This window comes from Eucyclogobius newberryi, unplaced genomic scaffold (genome assembly GCF_026437365.1).
Source record: "Eucyclogobius newberryi isolate DKJ021-1_F unplaced genomic scaffold, fEucNew1.0.hap1 SCAF_19, whole genome shotgun sequence".
Lineage (NCBI taxonomy): Eukaryota > Metazoa > Chordata > Actinopteri > Gobiiformes > Gobiidae > Eucyclogobius > Eucyclogobius newberryi.
In genome coordinates this window covers 25,050,782-25,076,244 of record NW_027315823.1, presented here as the reverse complement: position 1 = coordinate 25,076,244, position 25,463 = coordinate 25,050,782, and the positions used below count along the sequence as shown (strand labels likewise).

Here is a 25,463-nt window from a genome sequence, read left to right as displayed (position 1 = left end):
TTATAGTTTTCGTGACATTTCATGATATAAATTTTGCTACATCATGTACCTTTCATGTTTTTCTAATGTTGAACTAAATAACCCTCCTACTAACCTTATCGAATAAGACTGAATAAGGTCGCTTTCCCAGAGGTGCTCAAAACTTCAATGAGTGGACAGGTCATCTAAGATCAAATGAGACACGTTTTGCTCTAATCAAAGTGGACAGCGACGCAGAGGCTAAATATAGGTTACACAGTCTCACTGCTAGCCAAACTGACAGCAGGTTAAAGGTGACAAACATGTCTGTAGTTAACAGCACTGCAGGATCCTGAGAGGACGCTGGAAATCAGCAGCTCGTATGAGGTAGAAAACAATAGCTGGACTGGTGGGCAGGACTTAAAACTAGATGAGGGCTGGGATTTCAACATCTGTGCTATAATTAGATCTGCATGTGCGTCTGATATCTCTGTTTAAAGGCTTTAGTTGTATCCACAAGCACAACGTGCTAATTAGTGCATGTGCACGTCAGTAAACACCCCACAAGGGGTGGGTGGAGTGAGCATATGTGGCTCTATCTTGCAATAACATCAAGAATGTCACCAAAATTGAGATACAAAAATTAGTCTATGCATTTGTTTATTTTCGGGACAGAAGTATTTCTGTAAATATGCCAGAATTAGCCAAAAGGCTATTTTACATCTGTAGTCCCATGACAGCTGTTACAGCCTAAAACAGCCTAAAACAATAAAAAAAAAAAAACCAAGCCTTTTACATAGAAATTAGAAATATATACAATGTTCACATTATGACACACAGACACATCAATCATCCAGGTACAGACAACAGATACATACACAAGCAGATACACACCCTATGGAAAACAAACACACACAGTACCTGGCAGGTGGCCTGCAGGGGGCAGCAGAAATGGCAGGTGCAGTTAGTGTTGGCAGATCTGGTTTGCAATGAGCCATTGTTTTAACTGAAATTGTAGATGTGATACGAGTTTGTATTCCTGATAGTTGTGGGTGTGAGGTTCCAGTCAGAGGCAGCGCGGACAGAAAAGGTAGTTTGACTGAATGTACTTTTCCCAAAGGGGATAATGCAGTCCCCTCTGGCTGCTCCTCTGGTTCTGCAATGGCTGGTGGTGCTGATGCTAATAAACTCACTGAGTGGTGATAACAGACTATGAATGACTGTGAACAATAGACAAGAGATTTGAGGATTTGAGGATTTGACCATGTTCTCCAAGAGTAGACTGTGTTTGTGTCGTATGGGGCAATGGTGAGTTTGGTTTGTTTTTTGTTCAGGATTTTGACAGTTCGTTTGTGAAGTTATTGCAGTGGTTTCAGTGTTAACCAGTGACCAGGTGGGTAGACAGTATGTTGCGTGGGACAGAGTGCATGAACATTTTATTTTGTTACAGATTCTATTGACATGTGATTTGAATGACAATTTTGAATCTAGTCTAATGCCAAGATATTTGTATTCTTGAACAATCTGCAGTCGTTCTCCTGAAACTCCAAGGTCAGTATGGGGAGCGTTGGATTTGGTGAAAACCATGGCAACTGTTTTGCAGTATGGCAACATGGCAACTGTTTTTTGTCATGTGTGTAGATTACGGTATAGTCATCGTACATGAGAATGAAGACATTATAGCAAACAGAGGGGAGATCATTAATGTAAAGGGAGAATAGTAGAGGGGCTAAAGTGGATCCTTGGGGACGACCGGTGGAGTGAGAGGAGGAGATTGGTGTGATTGTTTGTGACATGTTGAGAGCGGTTAGCTAGATAGGTCTCTATCCATTTCAGAGTTTCTGGTGATAAGTAGAATGTAGACAGTTTAGACAGCAAGATTGTGATTTAGGGGCAAAAGCCTTTTTAAGGTTCGGATACACGGCACCAAGCACACTTTCCCGGTCCAGCAATGCTCTGAAGTGTTCTGTGAAATAGCATTTTGCCGTTTCAGTGGAGTGGTTGGCTCTGAAGCCAAATTGCATAGGATGGAGGATATGGGGTGTGATGTTTAGATGGGTAGTTTGTTTTGCTAAAAAAAAATAGTTTGGTGATGGCTGTGTGACGGATGTGCAAATGTCTTTGAGCATAACTGCATCAATACCAACCAATCTTGGAGTAGAGCTCAAAATAAACAGGATACAGTGGCACAGTTGTAGTACATTTTTAACATATTTTGTGAGAATGTGATGATTGTAACTGGTTTGTAATTTTTACAAGCCAGTTACAACCATCATTTTTTTGTCTGGCCAAATGAAGGTTGAAAATAATAAAGATTTATTTTAGAATAAGTTTAATATTGTATTCAAATTTAACATGTAGATACGATATCAGAGCTTGCCAGTGCCGTTCAGAATCCTGCATCTGCATTTTGAGTATGATTGCCTATTTTTTCTTGGACGTGGCTGGGCAGGCATGGTAAATATGTTCATCCTCTCCCAATCCTGTGTGCAGCGAAAGAGCTCTATTTCACAATTATATCAGCTAAGGGCTAAACCAGGAAGAGCTCAAGCCTCATTTCCCAAGTAACAGTTGCTGACAAGACAAATTAAAGTGGAAAGGGGGGCTCTTTTTCAATGCCTCGGAGGAAAAGCTGATTTGAGCATGTATTCAGTCTGAAGCCCCACAGGTTTTACTGCTCGTTTGGGGAGAGTCTGAATCCGATGACGATACCCCAACCAGCCCAGGTAATTTAATCAGCCAAATGTTTAAATGATCTGCACTGGTCTTTGAAACAATTCTGCTACAAGTCTCAAATTCTAGCTATTCTGTGGGTGAATATTCCAAATATTGTTTAAGTATTGTCTATTGGATTCCTTGGAAAAGCATTATTGTGTGGCTTTTTGTTGCTAATATTAAGTGTGTAATGTATGTAATGCTTTGGAATTGTTTGTGCCAAAGAAAATCAACCAAAAGGGGGAACATGAATTACATGGTATCCATCAGAAGAAGGAGTCCAGAGGCTGGTTAGTACAGTCTGACCTTTCCTCTCATTCTTTACTTTGACACAAGAGACTCTTGCTCTTCTCTTCCCTTTTGCCATTTACTGCATAAATGTAAATCCCATGCTCAAAAACATGGGCTCTGATTCTTAGCCAATCCCTGTAAACCTTTCATCAAAATCCCAGCCGCCGCAAGCCATGCTGCTTTGTGTTCTGCTGCTTTCACTCACTCGAGCCTCGTAACATTCACAACATGGAGGCTGGTCGAGTGAATCAATTGACTTTACGACGTGATCAAAGACGCCAGGCTGCAAAAGTACATAGGTTTTTAGCCTGGGCAATTCTTTAACTGTGTCTCCATGTTTAGTGTGGGATGTGTGATGTATGCTGCTTGGAACAGTAAAACTAGACTAAAAATCTTACAAAATTCACAGTTTTTTTGGTAAATTATAGGTGGATAGCCCAAAGAAGCATCTACAGTTAGAGCCAGATGGAGTATTTACATCTTAACATTACAACCCGAGTGTTTGATTGCATTTCAGGTCTATGGAGCTATAAAAGAGCAAAATAGTGCCATTGTCGTCATACTTGAGATGACTAGTCAATGCAAATTTGGAGAAAGCCTGCCTTCCTACCCTGTTGTGATTAAACTTTTAATCCAGCTCCCGACGAGAGGAGCCATTACTGCTGCTATAACAGCCGCAGTAAAGACAATAATGGAAGGATAGCACTGTTCCACATGTGCACTTAAATGTCTCCCTGCAATCTCAACACAAGCCGATATCTAATCAAGTATTGATGGTCTGGAAACATAAAACAAGTTGTATATTTTAGGACAGAGCAGTATTGGCTGTGCAGACCTTAAAATTTAAATCAACCAGCCAATGTTTGGTTTACTGCCAGAGCCGGTCCTTTAAAGGCAGATTAAATACTATATAACATTGCAACCGGTTCAAATACCTGTACTAATAACTAATACCTGTAATACTTAATACCTGTAAGTCATTACAATCATTTGCCAACAGAGGATTTCAGATTGTGTTGCCCGTAGGCTTGAATAGACAGGAGAGGACAGGGTAAAATGGGGAATGAGAGAGAGGGGAAGACATGCAATAAATCGTTGGAGTCAGGATTTGAACTCACACATGTGTGGCTTTGGATGATAAGGAAACATCTAGTGTGTTTGTAGAATATTGTGGCGATCTGATGGCTTGGGGGAGAGCGACTGAGAGAGGCGAGTGAGAGTGAGAGAGATAAAAATATGTATAGTATAGTGTGAGATTTCATGGTTTTAGAGATGTTGTTGAATGATGTGATGAACTGTATCTATCCACATATTTCAAATTCTTTATTTCAATACTCATCTCTATAACATTAACCTACACAGGGACTACACTTGAACACTCCACACCTCCGCCAAATGCAAAGAACACCGTATATTGATCTGTATAAAAATCTGTATAAAAAGAGGTATATCTGATTGAACTTCTCTCCTTTGCCTTTGTCTAGGGTAATGTATTGTTGTGCACTGTCCCTCTACAAATGAAATACCTAACTACAAATATCCTTCAAAGTATGATATAGGCTTAACACTTGCAGCTTTCAGGTTGAATATTGTTTTGAAAATATTTAGATCAGTAATACAAAGTCAAAGGCTAATCACTTTATTCACCTTTCTAGTGCATGTATTGAACTTGCAGATTTCTGAATTGGAACATGCCAGCAGAACTCTCTTGTATCAACCTAACCTAACAGGCTTGATCTGTATTTATGTCTCTCACCTGACAGGCCTGGTATAGCAGCTGGTGTTCAAACTTCTTGATTCCGAGGATGTTTTGGAACATTTCGTACAGCTGGTCTTTGCTGAGGATGAGTTCGGAGGCTGCGCTGGCCGTCATGCGCTGCTGGGCCTTGCGAGGGTCCTCGTCTCCGCGGTAAATGGTGTCAAACTTGGCCATCCACGAGCTGAGCACCGTCTCTTTGCTCAGGCCGTCGATCTCGGGCAGACTGCGAACGCGCTTCTCAATGTGCCTCTTGAACACTTCCCTGAAGTCCCCCGCAGAGAAACCGCCGCTCTGCACCATCTTGGCCACACGATCACTTTTTATGAAAACCTGCAGGGAATGAGGAGCAGAAGTCAGTTTTAATGTAGTGCTGGAACGTAACAAAGTACAAAAGTACTGTATCTAACTTACATTTTAGATATCTGTATTTTACTTAAAGGTTGAATGGACGATTTTTTTGGCCCAAATCTGAGTCTTATTTCCTCGTGGCGTGGACTGCCGATTAGTCCTGCCACGTATCAATCATAAAACGCACCTAGCGCTCACCTGCAGCCGCGTGCGGTTCGTCCCCAAGTTTCCGCGTATCTAAGCGCATGGATCTATCATAATATAGTTCCCTCAGTGTACGGGGCAAAATGAAGACGGAGAAAGACAGTTCGAGCTGACTCAGAAGAAGATGGAAATCTACGGGAGACGCGATGCGCTCCGTTGCGCTAAAAAACAAACACACGTGTGTGTTGTATCAGTCCGCACGGGGGAGTGCACATGCGCACTTCCACCTGAGTTCGCAAATCGCCGAAAAATCGTCCATTTGCGCCTTTAAATACATGCACGTTCATGGTGATATCCTGTGTAAAGGTTAGCACAAAGAAAACTACGCACATAAAACTCTTTAGTAAAATAAAGATTTTTTATTTTTTTTTAATTTCAAACCTATAAGCATTACTTTAAGATTTATACTATTTTAACTTGAGTATGTATTTGCTACTGTATCTATTTCCTTTACTTCAGGTACACAATTGAGTACTTTTTTCACCACTGGCGTAATGTAGTCATAATGTGTACAATATAAAATCCATATTTAAAATCAGACTATATTAAACTCATAATTCAGGTTAGCGGCTGTATGGAGAGGAAGTTATTCTGCAATTAATTCCCTGGAAGTAATTTACAGCTGGCTTTCCCCTGACAGTTAATTTTAGCAAAATAATGGATTCCTGGAGGATTTAGCCTGGGCACATCAGGATATCAGCTCTGTGTTTTGTAGAATACTGTGCTAATGTATTAGTTATAGGAACTTTTCATCCTGGATCAAAAAAAAAGAGGTTAGCCACAAGCTCTGACGCATAATCTGTGGTGTGAACGGCTCCAGCACCATTTTACTCCTCAGCCTTTCAATCATGCACCGGAAAAGGAAAAGCAGCATGACATTTTGAACATTTGGATTTTTAGCAGCAATCTAAAACTGTGCGTGCAGGGGTCTACATCAGGCAGTGCAATTACTCAAATTTAATAGAGAACAAGATTCAGTCATTTCTTAGTAGTGAAAGTATGTTGTTATTGTCTTAAAGGCACACTACGCAACCTTTTAGCCAAACCATGTTGTTGTTTTTGTGGCATCACTTTTACTTGGCTTGAAAATGTTGCTCTTTTAGATATTATTACACAGTATGGCAGAAAATGTATCTACCTGCATGGAGAATGTTCCAAAGTATGGTTTTAACTTTTCTATTTCAATGGAATTATGCAGGTGACATGCCACCTCCAGAAAGTTGCATACTGTGCCTTTAAATAGCAGTCAAAAAAGTCTGTCTTGTTAATGTTCAGGAACTTAATGTTGAACATTAGTTTGTATTGATAAAAAATAAATAAAATAATTGTGAATACAAAATTGTGATCAATTCAAGGCAAATAAAAGTGTAATTATTTTCTGTGTCTTGCTCCGTGTAGTCGTAATACTGCAGTGGTAGTATCTATTATCTACAAAGATATCTATGCATAGAACACTAAAAAGTAAAAGCAGTTATCCTAAAAATAAAAAAGAGTTCTGTCCAGTAAACATACCTCTGAATAACTCTGCGCTGCGTTGATGAAAGCTTCGTCAGCCACTATTTGTGTGTCTCCGTTGAGAAAAGCCTGGAAGCGGTCCTTGGTCTGCTGGAGCTGCTGCTTGGTAATCTGAAAAGGAGCAAAACCAAAGCCCAACATTAGAAAAGGTGTAAATAAAACAACACAAAAACAAACTGTTTATTTTTCGATGAGGTTATTTGAGGCCTCCCAGAGTGTGATACCTAATCCCTGAAGAGCATTATGAAGAACCTCTGAGCACACGGCTAAAGATACACACACCATCTTTTCCAGTTAGTGTTCTCAGGGGCGAGAGAGCAGAGAATAATTCGGGTATGTTACAGAAATAGGACGATGGCACAAAATAAACCTCTTACTACTAGTTGGGCAAAGTAGCTCTTTTGGGATAGTAAAGTATTTGCAGAACAAAAACACACCTTGTACGTACACTAAAACAACCACACCTTAAAACAAAAGTCTATTGTCTGTGAGAGAGTCAACATTTCATACAAAACACCTCTATGTAACCAGAATAGCACAATAGCTGTTTATGGACTTTCATAAATTTCACTAATGGAAAAAACAGACAGTGGACGCCGCAAAGGCCAGTTCCATTTGTTTTTGTGTCATCTGATGCTCATAGGCAGAAAGAAGAACATGTGTAGTATCTTATGAAAGCCATGTTTCAGTGTGCTGTTCTCTTTGAGTCAGTCCCAATGTCTCAATAGATTGAGATGGTTGTAAAAAGGATTTCTGCTGTGAATCAATGCTCAATATCTAATGCTCTGACAACTGATTTTGAAACGAAGGAAAAGGCCTGATCAAATAACATTTCTGAGTGTAATTTTCAATGCAAAATGATAGTAGTTTCGTTAATGTTTCCATATGTCTTATCATTATTCTGATACAGACCGACCCCATTCAGGAAATGTCAAATTTTGCCGTATTTATGGGATTTTCAGCTTTATTAGACAGGACAGCCTAGCATGAAATGGGGATGAGCGAGAATATGCAGTAAACGTTGGAGCCGGGATTCAAACTCACGGCTGTAACCTGGCGTGTGTGCTGCCGCCTTAACCACTCGACCACTGGGAAGCACTGTATTTTTCCATACTCATTTTAATTTTAATACAACACTAATATTATACACTAGAAGATGATTTCCTATGGAGAAGCCTGTATTAAACCCCCCTCAAAAAGTTGAACATTAAGAAACTCAAGCGCATGTGAATTTGTCTTATTTGAACTTTTCCATCAGTTTCCACTCCATCACAAATATCCACCAATATAGCGCCATTACGACCTCTTGCCAATCTGCTTGAGCTGTTAGCCCTGTCACATACATCTCTCCGCACAGCACAGAGACCTGCTGCTGAAGTACGGCTGTGTGAGCACAGTCCACACACAGCAGTGACAGACTTGAGTGTAGGAGTGCAGTGGAAAAATCCCACACTTGTCATGTGCCTGTGAGGCAGTCCCTGCACCATCTGCGTGTCCATCACGGCACTCCAGCACGAGAGGAACCAACCGTCATGCAACCAAAAGTGCTCTAATGGGGTCAGGGGAAACGCCAAGTTCAGACCTGGGACACATAAAGGCAAACAAACAATCACTGCAGTGCCCTTTTGCACTCTAAAAATAATAAGAAGAAACCAGGCATCCAAGTTCATACTGGACGCCCAAAACAGCAGCAGCACGAAGACTGAAACAAACCGTCAATTGTCGTCAATCAGACAAGAAGTCAAGCAGTCCCAAAGAGGAAACGCAACATCTGTAATCTTGTAAATTGTTTTTTTTAATGTCCCCCCATAAAGGGCCATCCTCTTAAAACACAAGACATGAACCAGAGTCGGATCAATACCACTGCTCCTGCCTCAGTCTCTGCTCTGTGCAGCAGTGAGATTAAAGATAAATGAGAAGCGCCAAAGCTCTGTTTAACATGCCATAATGTTCAAGGTACAACCACAGGCGAGGCATGTTATATTAACCACAGTATGCAGATCAAACTGGTCTGTGGAGATGCTCCAGTTGGCTCTCAACAGGCTGTCAAAAAAAAGGCCAGGAAATTAAATATGACATTTTACTTTGAGATCAACACAATACACAAAAAAGTATATCGCGCTCAAGTGCTTTTTCCCTTGGCTTTGGATTTATATAAAAACCTGTAGGCTATATACATTTTTGTCAAGGAAATATTGCATGCAATTGTAAATCTATTACAGGGACAATCGTTTTATTTTTGAATGAGGATAAATCTCTTTATTTTATACTTTATTTGAATAAAGAATACATTTGTAGGAATGACATACGTAAGTCCCCCCGCTTTTTAAAGGTGCACAGTGTAGTTTTTTGTGTGGGCTCCACTGCCTGCTTGTTTCCAGGGTGATAATATTGCTGAAATTTAAACTAAACTAAATATATACAATGTTCTCATTTTAACACACAGACACATCAATCATCCAGGTACAGACAAGAGATACATACACGTCACAAGCAGATACACACCCTATGGAAAACAAACACACACAAACTCGGTCGGATTTATTCAGTTCCAGGTGTTTTTATTCCAAAAACCTGCTCTCTTACTGTGAGCGGTGTCACCTTTCTAAAAATAAATAATTTCTTTGGGACATCATCTCCATGGAGACAAGCAGCTGGTGCACCACACCAGAAATGTTGCATAGTGCACCTTTAACATTATGAATCCGTCAATGTCCCGACAAGCCTTCAAAAATCCCCATCAACTGAGAAAAAAATAAAAATCCCTTCAACCAAGGAGCAAATGTGCAGACGTCAATTACCAAATCAACTGTACGAAGCGTTTACGGTGTGGCACAGGCTGATTGCTGACTCAAAGAGCTGGTTGATTACTTACAACTGTGATGGATGCAAGAAAATGTGTCCATTTTCATCAGCATGGCCAGACTCCCAAGACATACTTTTCTGCCTTGCTTTTATTGATTCTCTCTCTGTGGCTCTTATCAAGATTGGAGTGTAACAGTGATTCATTGGCTCGAGATGAAGTAGGCGGTAACATTAATCACCCTTCACATATCAATACAGGGCAAATTCACAGTGCAGAGGCCCCGCTGAGCAGCACAATAACTTCATTACAGTTCCTATACGTTCCTGATGATGGCTGATAATGTGAAAGTATAAACTGACTGATAGATTTGGAATATAGCAATAGCCGTGATAGTGGAAAACCACAAAATCGAAAGCCATTCAAAACGACTGTTGCAATTTGGGCTGAGCAATATTTGGGTAAAAACTGAATTGTGATCTGTTCCTTGTGATGCTATATTTTGGTTATATTTTGGTATATTGTGACTCACCGTTTCTCTGTTTAATGCAGCTCTTTGCTCAAATACCCAATCCCCACCCATTCCTGCAATTGGTCAGTGTCTGTCAGGCTTTCTGAGTGAGTGACTGGAGGACGTAATCAAGCAGGCCAAAACATTTTTTTTTAAATCCTCGCACAGGTTTTGCAGACAGTTTTCTCTTCTCCGAAGTGAGCGCTTCACATTGAAAGGGCCTTATTGGTATACAGATATTGAATAAAATAGTGATCTAGTAATCACCGCTCTGTGTGTCCGCGTTTATCTCACCGGTTAGATTAATCCGCCGGATGCGGGAGACGGGTGGGGCGGGGCTTCGGTTTCTATTCACTCCGTGGCTCCGATGAGGAAATGAGCGAACACGAGATTGTTGGGTTTTGTAGTTTCCAATCACTGCATTCACACGTGCGATCACAGGCAACGCCACACTTTTTGCTCGCTGCTCTGAACAGCTGCAAGTTCCCCGAGTTGATCTGGCGCTGTACTCACACCACGTTTGTGAAAGATGTTTGCTCATAAAACGATTATATGATTATATCTCACAAGTAAAGCGGGCCTATAGCTTCACAGCTGAAACACTGGGCGTGCCTGTCGTACGGTGTACCAGACTGCACGCTGACCACCAAAAACAATATTTTAAAAAGAGCATCTTGCGCAAACATGAATGTGCCCGTAGGTAAAACGAAACCTATCAAAAGTGCGGCGATTTTCATATCTTACGATCCCCACCGATGATTTTTGCCCGCAGCTTTTGGATTCGCTCTCACAATTTGACATTTTCAAAACGTACGGCCACTAAATATGCGATAAAATGTTTAAGATCGGGTTTTCATTATTTTGAAATCCAGCTCGTTCGGGTTACCGGAAACAACCAACTTTTTCTTCTTGGCCTCACAGCCCAGTGTGAACTCTCAGAAGCAGCAAAGATCATTAGTTGCCTCTGAATGGACTTGATTAAAAAGCCCATGAACTGTGACAAAAGGGTGACTCTAGATTAGAAAGTCTTGATTTTTTTTTTTTTTGCATGTTGTCCACCCCAGCTGTACATTATACTTGTAATTGGAAGTCTATAACATACATTTTATTCTACTTAATCATCTTTATATTATAAACAATATACTCATTATAAAAAATGTGCATATTTTCAAAACAACATTCACAATATAATCAATATTCTTATAATCTGCCAACCTCTAATCCTAATCCTTTCAAATATAACAGTAATAATAGTGCTAAAAGCTCATCTTTCATTTCAACATCTTTGTCCGCTCACAATATTGCAAACAAAATGTTGTCTTATGAGGTAATAACCGTTATCTCTACTAACACCACATGTCTCTACCACTAAATAGAAATGGATAGTATTAGAAGTAGTGGTTCCAGCTGTAGCAGTAGTAGCATTAGAGTAATATAGTAATGGTAGGCCAAATATGGGTTTAAAGAGGACATATTATGTCAATCTATGACACCCATGGATAATAATTTTATACTTTAGACATTTTATTTTATTGAATGATCTAAAATGACTTCACTAACGCAACAAATTGTTTTAATCCGCCTGGCCTATACGGTACATCACTGCAAACACTGCAACAAGGACTTAAATAAGTAAGTAAAGAGCGGCAGGTATTTATCGGAGAATAAAGATTACTCAAAATACAAAGTTGGAGTGAGTACATGAGAAAGGTGGTGGGTAAAAGCTTTTAAAATCTGATTTTCCATATTACGTTTCCTTTACGTAACATTCACATTTAAACTCCATTGATTGACAATTAAAATGTAGATATGACTTGCATGACGTGTTAACTTTTGCTTGGGTATAATGGAATGGAATGGATGCCGAGCGTTTATAATGTTATGCAGGCAGATTTAACCTCAGTAGTAGAACAAAATACATCTTCACCCAGCCCAAAGCCGACGCATCTCAAATGGAGGGTCAAGTAAGCCCCTCCGGCCCCTCTGCGGTTAAATGTAAGCTGTCTTTAGTTATTCTTCAGCAGAGCACGCAGCCTGCTCTCTCTCATATCGCCCTGTCAATACAAGGAATGTTATGCCCCATTTTTCCTTAGGTAAGAAATGTGTCACTCGAGCCATTCTTTAGTCTATAACAAAGAGTCAGTTATTCTTACACGTTGGTTAGATGTACTACTTTTTGTTTAAACAGTATTGCTACTATATCAGCCCCTATGTTAGCTACCTTTACATTTATTTCTGCTGTTAAAAGTTTTATTTTCAGCTTGTTGGTTTTCATGCTAAATGGTGCATGTGCATGGAGATGATATTGATTGGAATGTTCCACAGTGTTAGATTAAATGTATACTATCGACTGTAACTACTGATATACAGCAGGTGCTTTTGTTGCTCAAAAATACCTTGAAAAATCTGCATTCTTACTGTGATCGCGGTCGCCTTTCCACAGATCTGACTTATAACCGGTGGTGGAAGAAGTGATTTTGTTACTTGATATAGATAAATGCGCAAAAAGAATACTCAAGTAAAAGTATAAGAAGCACATAGCATAAGTATAAGTGTGTAAATGGGTGAGTTATTGAGTTGTATTTGCTAGCAGGTCTTTAAATATTGAATTAACGCTATGGAATGGAATAGCAAACAAAACCTTACTGTATATCTACCGGTAATATTAATTTATTGAAATACTTTAACCTGTAATCGTCCTTCAAATGAGCTGTGATGAGAACACTTTGGTTGTGTGTAGTAACAGCAGTAGTAGAAGTAGTTTGCTAATCAAGTGTTTAGTTTTTGATAACTTTGTGTAGACGAATTCATGGTAAAAGTGATCCACAAATTGACTAAAATAAATATACCGGCACATTGAGTTGGGCTGTGTTGACAATAATGACAATAATGAGCGTCAGTATCTGTTTGGATTCTCTCAACAACAAGCCATCAGAATTTAGCGAAAATGAAAATGCATTGGTTGATGTTCAAGCATCACTTCTGACGCAAAAATAAAATAAACAAAAATATAGCCTAAAATTTTCCATCAACTCTTTTTTTCAAGTGTTAATAGTTATTATAGATTACATACTCGATATTCCATTTTTACACCAATTCTCTTGTAGACGGCATCGCCCACCTCTGTAGCCGCTACACTTGACCAATAGAGTTGAAGCAGGTCATACAGATGTGTTCACCTGCTGTTAGCTCAAGCATCCCTGTCGCTGCTCTGCTGTACCAGACACCGCTCATCTCCATCTGAGTAAACAGCAAATACTCCGTGACTGACAGCTGCTCACAGACTCCCTGCTCCTGGCCTCATCAAACATAACGTCCTATAGTGTCTGCATGAGGTCACCAAACACCACTGTACAAAGACAGATGCACGGGCGATTATTCGGAGCCTGACATGCAGCTTCATTTGTTCAGACGACACACAAACATCGTGAATAAATAGCACTGGGTTAGCAAACATCCAGGTGTACAGCGTGCGGCAAACAAGGACTGACTGTGAGCTCAGAGAAACTGTCCCTGTACAACAAAAGAACACGCTGCAGCTTGCCAATTTTTAGGCCTTTTTTTTTTCAATTTACGAATCTGTTTAGCCGCAGTTCAATGGGTTTTGTCTGGTGACATGTTAAACATGCACTGTGTAACTTTTACGCCAACGTCTTCTCTCTGGAGATGATTTAGAGAGAACATTGACATTTTAATTAGAAAAATGCTTCTCAACATTTCTCTGAGCGGCAACGGGTGGAAACTTATAAAATGTGTTTCGTTGCTTTGTTTTATAAAATGTTTGTGATGGAAGAATGTTGTTACTTAAGGGAACACATTATTCAAATCTACTGTGAGTAAAATTACTGAAGTGCATGTTTAAAGATGTACATTTCGAGAGTTTTTACAGCGCTTTTTAAAATTATTATTATTATTCAAGTGTGAAATGTGATCTTGATAAAAAAAAAAACAATTTTTAAATCAATTTCTCTTTTTATATGTATATTTTCTTGTCTCAAAGCCAAGAGTTGAACTCAAAACCTTTAGGCATTATGTCACCATTCATGTTAGGACCTCCAAACCAAATGAATGAGTAGAAAGTACAGACACACTCCCATGTAGTGAAGTAAAAGACGAAAGTATCATCAGTAAAATCCACTCGAGTTATTTACTTTTGTACATAAATGAACACGGCAAAATGGAAACTGAAAGTAGTTTCTCCATTGTTGCTCTGACTGTGCAGAGTTTAGGTAAAAACAATTCACTTCCTCAACTGACAAACTCAGAAACTTCTTATTTAAGGAGAGAAGTGTAATTAGTTTAACTTTGTGTGATCACAAATCACACAAACCAGTGATAAATGTGAGCTTAGCTGCAGCGTTATTGTTGTTTATCTAGTTTTCTCCAACTGTTTTCTTCATTTTCTTCTTTTTGATGTCAGGAATAAACTAAATATTTAGCTGCTGTAGACATGAATATTTGTTATTAAACTGTTGCAGCTTTTTCACATTTTAGATGTGTTTTGAGCTCTTACGGGAGATGGGTGTTTTTGAGCAATAATATGGATTCTTTCTGAAAACTGCAGATTACTATTATTATGCATGAAAAACAGAGAATGGTGAAAATGCCAAATGCCATTTCAGGTTTTGTATAACGCTAACAAATATATCCATATATTACTCTGAACTCAATCCTTTTTATCTAAGCTGTTAGCACTGAAACAAATGTGAATGTGAAGAAAATAGCACAGTGAAGATAAAAAAACAAACCCAAAGTGCAGCTATCTCCCATTCCACACATTTAGTTTGACGTGTAACATTTCATTGTATAGGTCAGGTTTGTAGCTGGCAAATCTGAAAGCTTCTCCCATGTTATGTAGTACAAAATACCCCGCAACTCATGATTACTCCTGGGATTTCCAGCACCGAAGGCAAGAGATTGTGTTTTAATTGTGTGTTTTAACACTTTTCACTCCCAACCATCATTTTGATCATCACCAAAACGAAGAAACTTGCACAAATTCTTGCACATTTTTCTCCCTTTTAACACATTGTCTTTTAGGACAAACTTTATACTTGAATTCTAATTTATTCCATCCACGGATAGAGATGTCCAGTTTATTAATTGTGATTTTTTTTCAGATCACAATTAGAAGTGGTTGATGGAACAATTAATATTAACAATTAATATTTCAATAACAATATTCAGATGAGATTCTAACAATCCATCAAGGTTCGAGTAAAATTAACCACACAAATGATTGCACCAGATGTTCCTGTTCATTTTAATCAGATCTTTTTGTTGTTATTTTAAATGGTGGAATTATAAACAACTTACTCGATATTAAAACTTTAAAAACAACAATTGTGATTCAATACATTTTTCAATATACAGTATTTCCCACCTCTAGTAACAATATAATCATAAGAACTCCAAAATAATAATTGTGATGATTTTATAGGCAAAATAAGTCATTTAAATCCAAAAAGTAAACTTAAAAAAAGACATTTTGATTATGTAAATCTGGTCACATAAAAAAGGTATGAGGGTAAATTACAGCCACTGTTTGTAATTAACTGTGAACAATCGTGATGTTTCTTCTCACAATAATGAATTACAACACTAAAACCTGACAGCGTGACATCCAAACCCACTAACCACGATACAGAAACGGCAAAAATGTCAAATAGGATCATAAATACTCGTTGGATTATAATATCAACATTTTAAGACAAAGAAAATCTGTTTTGTTGGTTACCTTCAATCTTTTGGGTAGTGCGTCTCACTGACAGTCGCAGTTAATGGCTCGCTAAGGGAGAACGTTTTTTGAAATAGAAAAGATATGAGTCTGGCGGGACATTGAATGAGCATAACATCATTTCAAGCTTTCAAATTAGACTGCTGCAAATGAAAAATCTGACAGTGCGGGAAGAAACATTGCCGGGTTCTTTGTGATCATTCATTCTGTTTGGTTTCCTTATTCCGTGGCAGGCATGTTCTGGCACAGTTGCTGTAGCTTTTAGCACGCTGTGAAAGGCGAACTGTCGAATTTGGGAGCTCAAGCGGCCGCTCAAATGCTCTGTTACTCATACTGACGTTTGTAAAGTTGGCTCCTAAATCTGCAGCACCTGTCCGTCATTTCGCAGCGTGGTGAAGATGCCGGGATCTGCTTGTATCCCTATTTGTTGCCAGTCTATTACTCTGCGAAGGAAAAGGCATAAATCCTTTTAATCTGCTCCCCCATCACAAATCACTTACTGTCTTTGCCTTTACAGCCCCACTCTCGATCTCATTCTCTCTCTCTCTCTCCCTTTCCCTCTTTCCCTCTCCCACACATTACATCCTTCCATTTTTATATTTCAGGGGAGTGGTCCGTTTGATGTTCAGAACGAAACAGATCACACAGATTATGTAATTATTAACATGTGGTATTAGTCATGTTCGATAAAAAAAAAGGAATATGACACAATGTTATGCAAGAAGTAAAAGTAAGATTATTTACATGTTTGGGAATGTTGTAATGTTTGTTTTATTTTATTTCAGGATTTAGAGCATGAAGAGACACGTGCAGTTGATTTATGACGGAGTTCTTGTGTATTTTTATAAATGAATTATTGATGATTAATTATCTGTTTTTTTTTTCAACATTTCCTTTCTGGGTCGTCAAAGAAAGTCTTTCGTGATTGCCATATTGATTTGGCTTTTTCTTTTCCTTTTTGTACCAGATGCCCTTACTTTTGTGTACAGCCACTCCATTTATTTGGGTTTGGCTTGTAGCCCTGTAGGTGTGGAATATCAGTTCAATTTAAATATTTTTTTATTATATATAATAAATATTATATATTATATATAATAAATATAATATATTTCTTATATATTATTTTTTTTTAGACAGTGATTTTGATGGAATGTACAAATGCCATTATTTCGATAAAAAAGAAAAAGGCTTTTTTATCACAATCACCATGTAGGGCAATGCTTTAAAAAATAAGGTTCTTAAGTAATCTATTCATAATATATAAATAAGCATTTACTAGCATTTATCACTTGTTTATTGAAAACAGTTTAATATGCAGCTTATTAATGCTTTTACAAACATTGTGTAGAGGCTTTATTTACACACAAATGTCTTCATATTTATAAGATATTATTTCAATACAGGTTTTAGTGTCTGGGAATTGATTTTTTTAGACGACCCTAATGCAGTGTCCTCTTTTCAATTACCAAGAGGACTGTGTGTAAGAGGATCTGTTGTTTAAGAAAAATATTATAGCAACCTGAGGTTTGGCATTGTGAAGCCATTTTCTATCATGTGATTAATGTGCAGGGATTATATGTGCTTCAGGAAGAGTGGATGGCAGCCCCTTAGATTAATCTCTCCATCCATGTATGTATGCATGTGAGAGAGGTCGGTGCATTACGGTACATGTAATGTCATTGACGTGTCCTTAGCAGCGGCGGCTCTGGTGGAGCTGAGGTAACACGTCTTTAGGTCAGGAGGGGTTTCGCCACTGAACTGAGCTGCCGCAGTGTCTGTGAGGAACAACAGTCTGTAATGAACATGAAGAGGAACTAATAAAAGCCAAGACTGATTACTGTGTGAGTGACAAACCAGCACTGCAAGACTCTAGTTTAAGTATTAATACTAAATAGGACATGTTAAAAGTGCAAATAAATATACAAGGGATGTCGAGACATTTTAGAAGCAAAAATTCCTGTAATTTCCATTCAATCTATCTAAAAAAAAAAAAATGTGCTCAGCTGTTTATGTCACATAACTTTAGTATTCAGAAAATGTTAGGGCTGGTCACATAGGTAACGGCTAAGACAATGTGTACAAAAGTGAATTTAGGATTTCACTGCGGTTTTGTTATGTCAAAAAATTTGAATAATCGTTACAATAATTTCGACAAAAACTATTTCATAATGTGACATTCCTAGGCGTTTCATAAGGCCCTCAGCTTCAATATATATTTTATTGATAACAACTCTGTAGTAGTAAAGTGTTAGCGTTCTATGGATTTTAATGGAACAATGCACTCTATGTAAGACGCCACAACAGGTCTATTCAATTTAAGGCCTGCGGGCCAGATCAGGCCCTCCAAACAATCTGATCTGTCCCGCTGCCCATCTTCTAAATATGATAAAATATATTTTCCCTCATTAGACCTAGTTCCGGAATAGTCTTGGTTCACCCCAGTTGGTTCTAATCTTATTCTGGTTCAGTACTGGATTGTAAATGTTGGTAAAGCCTATGTCTATAAATATGTGATATTTTGTATGGTGGCGTGTTGTGCATCTCAAAGGCCACGACCCTCTGAAAAAACTGGCCCTCAAGAAAGTATAGTCGAATATCCCTGCGCTACAAGGTTGTGGGGGCGGTGTAAATGTGGACCCTGTGGCGTACGAGGAATGATATGATTTTTAAAGTAGGTGAAATTTACTATTTTATTGCCGAATGTTATGTCTAGTAAATATTAGCGCACAGATTTACTTACCTTTTACTAAATATTCTATGAGTTGCCTCTGAAATCAACAAGCATTCACACTTGTTTTTCCACCTTTGCAAATCCGACCCTTTGAAAACATTTTAAACACCCCTATACAGAGAAAGATTTAAATCAACACATTCGCCTGCATTCGGTGTCGAAACATTTACATTTCGTTTCTATTTATGCCGCAAGTGTTTCTCTGCACACCAAATGTCAGGTGGCTAGCTGCATGTGAGTCATTTTGATCCTGATTCTGATTGCTGCCTTCAATGTCATCAGGGCTTCTGGGAAATGATGTTCTAACAAATCACATCTGAGTGTTCCTACACATAGAAACAGGAGCATGAGGCGTGGTGCGTTTGTGTGTTTTTTTTTCTGTTGTGGGAGGATTGCAGCGTCTGGAGGTGAGGGCTTTGTCACCTGCTGCCTTTCAGCTGTCAATCTTTGAACTTCCCATCACCAAAGTGTTTTACAGTCAGACTACGAGCTGGTTTTCTCTGCAGCGTTACAACACCAAGGACCATTGTGTTCAAATATCACACCGGAGCAAGCAAGTATTGACAACGGACGCAAGAAAAGATGAATTTTATTGCATACCGTATTTTCCGCACTTTAGGACGCACTGGATTATACGGCGCACTGTCAGTGAATGGTCTATTTTCGATCATCTTTAATATATAAGACGCACCGGACTATAAGGCGCATTAAGCGAAACAAAATGTGGACCACACAAAATTGCTTCGAGGTCAGTAAGCACAACCAGAATTCATATGGCTACTGGATTATAAGGCGCACTGTCATTTTTTGAGAAAATTAAAGGCTTTTACAAAGCGGAAAATACGGCACATAAAAAGCAAAGTGAGATAAATATACTTCTCTGGTATAATCTTGTTCATCCTGATTGTTAGGGGGAAAGTGTTGTCCTGACGAGTCCTAGAGTTGTAAGGAGAAGGGACCCGGCGACTTGAATACTCAAAACGTATGCGCTAATATTGGCTATTCAAGTCTGACTATGCTTCCACACAAGGAGGGTAAAATACTAGCTAAGAATGATAATGAGAGGTGCATAGAACAATTAACTAACGATGCTGATAATGTTAGTGAAGGACACCATCTGTAACAGTTGAATGACCATCACAGATAGAGCTGTCCCTGTTAAGACTATGCACCAGATGGATAATTCTACAATGATGCTAATATTATAGCATTTGTTACTACTAATATTCTCTCGAGCAGCTAAGTTCAGCCTCTGATCTTTCTACTGCTGGGTTTCAGTACTTGCAACGTTCTGCCGGTATATATTCCTTTTAATCAAATTTAATACAGAAAGAGGACAGCTAAAAACTTACATTTTCTTGTAATATATCAAGTGTCAGAAATGATCAGGGTTCAGCATTTGTAAATTTACCTTTTGGATGTTTCTCGTGAAAATAACACATGATAGATTTGGCAGAGATATCCATCTAAATCAACTTTAATGAGCTTTCAACTTGTTACAACAGAGTAACATCATTGTCAAACCTCAACATTTTCATTTCTGCTACCTCCAGCTCCACCACTTTTAATTTCTTCGATGCCGCTGTTTCAAAACCAAAAATATATCATTGCCCCGTAAATCTTTCCTTTCACTGTTTATATTGTAAGTAAAACAGAAAGCAAACTGTCTTTCAGTTGAGGGAATGCGCAATCAAAACTGAACATAAGACTGTGGAATACCTGTCTGCAAATAGTCACTTGCAGGCGCGCTGATGGTGTAGTGCTTGTGGTTATTTTGGTCTCTACTTTTGTTTATTGGTGAGTGTAGAATATTTTGAGTGCAGAGCTTCTCTTAAAGCTTGTGATTCCCTGTTCTAGGGATAAATCTATACAACTCTAGCGATTAACAGTTCAAAACTAAATATCACATCTTCTGAATGGGCAAAAGACATATCAGCCATCACCAAGACGCTGACACTCATAAATTCTCTAAAAATACCAAAAATATTGAAATCAGTGTAGAAAATCAAGCCTTTTCCTTCAAGTTTAAAAGGTTAGTATTGTGACAACACAAGGAGGAATATAGCAATGTACAACTCCTTTCTATCTAGGACACAAATGATTTACTATGACTACTCCAATGCAAATGGAATATGCAGGCGTTCATAGAGATTTGATGATTTTAGATAAACCTCTAAAAAAACCTGACTTTGTTTCAAGGTGGAGAGGCTACACTGCTCGGAGTTAACAAAGCAGCAGATCCAACAGAAGAACTATGGACCTGTGCCAGCCTCAAACAATAAAGGAGCAAACTTCCACCTTCAGCCTCCGTGATTTACAACTACTTCACATTCACGACACAACACGAGGAACACTTTGCAGCACTGTACCAGCATTAACAGCATGATGTTCATTGTGTTCAGATGCGGACCCAAAGGGAGCCCGACCCGAGACTTTGCCAGTAACAGTGGGCCATGAGCGGGACATTTTACTGGGAGTGGAAACATGGAGATACGCAGGCACACAATTAGACGTTGGACAAGTGTTTTATGGTGACAGATTTGTTGTTTAGAGATTACAATATAAATACAAAGAAAAGCTATTTTAAAAGGGCGCAAAAAGAACACTTTCCATTAGGGATATTGACAAAATTATTATTATTATTATTATTTACAATTGTATGAGTTGAGGTTTAACATCATTGTGAAATTATGTTAAAAAAAGAGGTTTTATTTGTGCAAAAGTGCACAAATATAACCTTATACCCTTATTTGAAAGTTTAAAACAACCTTTTACATTGTCATTATTAATCAGCTCTTTTTTTTATCATATTTTGTTATAAACGACACACTCGAAAATTTCGCATAGCTTCAAAAACAACATAATTCACAAATACAATCTAAATGTTGATATATTGCTCACTTCTGCATAGGTAAACATGGCATATTGCACTTAGTAAATCCACTCCTCATGTGAAAATTGAACCTCAACCAAGACCTTACTGGGCATGTTTTTGCACAGTTTCATGCATTGGCATAATATTGGCTGAATATCGCCATTGGGATAAATATAGATTTTTTTTTGTCATCCACCGCTTATAAAATTGTTGTTTTTTACGTTTACAAATCCACCTGCAAGATACCGGTATAGAACCTTATGATTGCTGGCTGAAAATTAAAGATGCATTTCATGTAGGAAACAATACCTTTCTTCCTACATAATGTGTTTGTCTTTCTGTGGATAGACTACACCAAGCCAAGGCCATAGTGCCACTCTATAGATTTATTGTGCCCTCTGGAACAATCTCTATAAGTGTATATTTCCATAAATTAAACTACAACAATCTATATGTGTCAATAAACCTAATTTCTTGCCTACATTATATTCTTAGAGGACCTGTGCCATTAGTCTAAGGCTCTCCTGGGGTGGTAAGCTTCTTAATGCAAAACTTCTCTGCAATTAAACATGCAAATGGCTTCAACAACCAGCAACATATATTTACTCAGGTAGTCTTTGGGTTTTTTCTGCCCTTGTAAAATACTATTGACTAATGGCTAGCAGACTATGGTGGATTGGCCAATGTTATTTTGGTGCCAATGTCCTAAATAACGGATTATAGTGGAGCTCTTCCGCATGATCTGCACAGGCCTTTAAGTCATTTCATTAACCCAATGCCACAATCCTCCAAAAATATTTTAGGTTGATCAGCAGATATACTCAAAGCTTTTCATTTGGGTTTGAATAAGCCGACATTTTTGTCATTTACAATTTTATATAATCCTGAATATATTTGATAGTTATTTCATTGACATGTTAATTAAGGGGCCTAAAGATGATAATAATTATTATAGCATTTTTCAAGTGTCATAATCTGAGATTGTATCTTAAATTCGAATTAGACTCTTCAAATACAAGTGTCCATTTTCTTCACTCTCCCACAGTGGACATCAGTGCTGCGTGTATCAGTAACCATGTTGTAGTCTACCAATAACCCACTCGGATCAACACTACAAAACAAAAAAATGGTTGGAAAGGCTGTAGTTTTGGCCTCCTACACACCGTAGTGCATGACTCAGCAAAAAACGCCGCCATATGGCTCGACTGTGTCCAAGGAAAGACAAATAGTCCACAGGTTACACAAAAGGAAGTGGCCGCAAGGAATATATATATATATATATATATATATATATATATATATATATATATATATATATTGCTCCACTGGCTTGCAATGTATGACTAATAACTAAAGGCAAAGACCATTTTTTAAAGAACCACTAACGTCATTCAGAGGACTGCTGGATACTATTGTCCTTTTGGCATCAGGACTGTTTGCATTGAAGTGAGTCCAAAAAGCTATTCACTAAACTGACAGAGGGAAGATGAATGGTTACTGTGCCTGAAAACACAGGCCATTTAAACTAGGTCTTGTAGTGGTGACTTTGACAGTAAGGACAGTATGACCCAAAAGTGGCTCCCTCTTTAGAGAGGCGCAGAGCAGCAACATGAAACCAGGAAGTGGGCCTGGGCCTGTCCCCCAGAGGAGCAGCAGGACATCACTGTGAGAGGGTCCAGCCAGGTCAGCGCTCAAAGCATGTATCATGTGTGCAAAATGTAATCGCTGTTAATTGACTTTGAGCCATCAAGAGCAGCCATTCTCTCCTCTGTAAAGGACAGGGGCAATTAAGCTGCACATCTCCAGAGGTCTGTGCCTAAAAGTCACCTTGGGAGGCCAGATTGACGGTGTAAGTGATGGGGCCAGCTGCAGGCATGTAAAGCAGCATGGAGTCCAGGGACAAGCAGGCCAACACAGTGTGTTGTTTGAAAGCGCCACACGGAGCAGCTCCTGAACGCCCTTTAACGCTGCTGGCATTGATTTAAGTGCGAGCTTGTGAATGGAGCTCTGCAGTGCCATGTGTCCTTTTCACTCGCTCTCACGCGCTTTGTGCCCCGGCCATGCACGGGACATTCCACATTTTGCGTCAAATCCACAACTGCATGAAGCTCGAAGTGGCAGTGCTCTGATTTATTGGCTGTGGGATAGGCCGTGTGTGTTCAGCCTTATGTAGGTCATCAATGACAACATCTGCAATACCAAAGACGCGATTTGTCCGCGCGTGTTTATTACTACATTCTTACCTTCAGCTGACGCCGAGCCATATCTGTGGGCTGTTTGGCGTTGAAAGGGTACGCGATGCACCGCATGACAAAAACATACAACTGCAGCTTCTTCTTGCGGTCGTCTTCCTCTCTCTGCAGCTTCTCCAGGTCCTCCTTCTCCTCGCTCACAGCTGAGGGGCTCGGGCTGGTCGGGCGAGCGTTGCTGCGGCTGCTGCTCGGGGCCAAGCCACCCGAGCTGTTGCTGGTCCTGCTCGGGGAGACGCGGGACCCGGCCTGGGGAGCCTTCGCCTCTTTACTCTCCTCCTCTACTATCCCATCAGACTCCTCCTCGCTGGACGACGGGTCGAGCATCTTGCTCTACGGGCGACTCGTCCCTCTTCTGATTCACGCTGTCCTCGGTTACACTGGCTGGTGCTGCTGGCACTTGGACCTGGACGAGCCCGAAGAGGAGCAGAAATAGGCCCCGGTTGTAGCCGCTCGCTGGTGAATGTCAGCAGTACTCGTAGTCTACTTCACAATGAGCATTCTCCGCCTGCGTCGAGCACTCGTCGACGCTTACGTGCTTTCAGTGTTTGAGCGTCCAGTCAGACCGCTGCGGATGTGAGGAGAAAGGGGAGGGTCTAGAGTACAGATGAGAGAAGGTGGAAGCGGGAGATGGCCTCTCCCAGCCTGCTGAAAGCGCGCGCGAGGCGGAGAGAGAGCGAGAGAGTGCGTGAAGCTGGGACGCACGCGTGGAGCTGGCCGTGGTGCTGAAATGAGAGCAGGAGTACAGAGCTGAGAGTGAAGGATGCGTCCTGTTTGGAGCTCCTCACTACGGTCTGCAGAGCTACACCTAAGATGGCTGCCACGGGACTCTCATTCAGACTGGAAGCTTTCCTGGGGGCAGCACAGGATATGGACGTGGATCAGTTCAAATGTCTCATTGATCACTTCAACTCATATGCCGTGTCTCAATGTGGAGGACCATTAAACACTTACCCGCCTGTGAGCTTCTGTTGCTACACATATTTAATGTTGCTGCTGCTCTCTCTTGTCAAGGGACTTAATACTCTCCAAACAGAAATGTATGGAATCAGTTGGATCTAGACAACTTCATTTTGTTGTGGGGATTTGTCCGTCTTTGTTTAAAGTGCTCATGTGACTCTAAATCCTTGGCCAAAAAATAATCCATGCAATCCAAATGGTGCAATACTATGAGGGAGTGACATAACATTGTCCTTTGAGAATTTGTATTTAATGAAAATCGAGGGCCAGAAGCAACATCTTTCAAGTTTAGGATTTAGAACTTAGCTGAGGAATAACTATTGTGTAAATGTCTTCACCAAATGACGTTGGATTTGATGATTCACAGGCAGCAGCGGCATGACAGCAAAGACCTGTTAGACTGACAACATTTTACATTTTGGCCTTTGACCCTGAACCTGGAGATGATGTAAATGTACTGAGCTTTCTGACAGACAACTATTTTTTCCTCTTGAAAGCATACATCAAGAAAGACAATGGCTTGTATTGCCCACTTGCGTATTCATTTATGTTGTTAAATATTAATATTCATTGCAACTGTGATTCAAATTTACCAATATTATTAACACTTTACCATCTATTTTTATTGTTTACATTATATTCCATAAATAATGTAAGAGTTTATATAAATTGCAAAACTAGCTGACAGAAAACACCTTTTAACTGTATTCTTATAAATAATCATGAAATTGATTTGTTAATAGATGTATTGATGTCCTTCACCCCTGGATAAAGAACGGGTTCTTTGAGCTTGAGTCCTTCTGTGAG

General features: G+C 39.4%; 1 protein-coding gene across 10 annotated transcripts in view; it reads right to left on the bottom strand.

Moving 5' to 3' along the window:
* cadpsb (Ca2+-dependent activator protein for secretion b) overlaps window positions 1-24,314 on the bottom strand; it is a 60,550-nt gene extending 36,236 nt beyond the window's left edge. For 2 of the 10 annotated variants that reach the window (XM_072452427.1, XM_072452428.1), the window contains exons 1-3: window positions 23,691-24,312; window positions 6,788-6,901; window positions 4,721-5,053 (exon numbers count right to left, since the gene is read on the bottom strand). In XM_072452427.1, coding sequence (XP_072308528.1) covers window positions 4,721-5,053; window positions 6,788-6,901; window positions 23,691-24,023 — 780 coding nt within the window. In that variant the 5' untranslated portion in view covers window positions 24,024-24,312. Of the gene's footprint in view, window positions 1-4,720; window positions 5,054-6,787; window positions 6,902-23,690 lie in introns of all 10 variants that reach the window. The other 8 variants (XM_072452430.1, XM_072452431.1, XM_072452425.1 and 5 more) reach the window with 5 other exon arrangements.
* Between the last annotated feature and the right edge of the window lie 1,149 nt (window positions 24,315-25,463).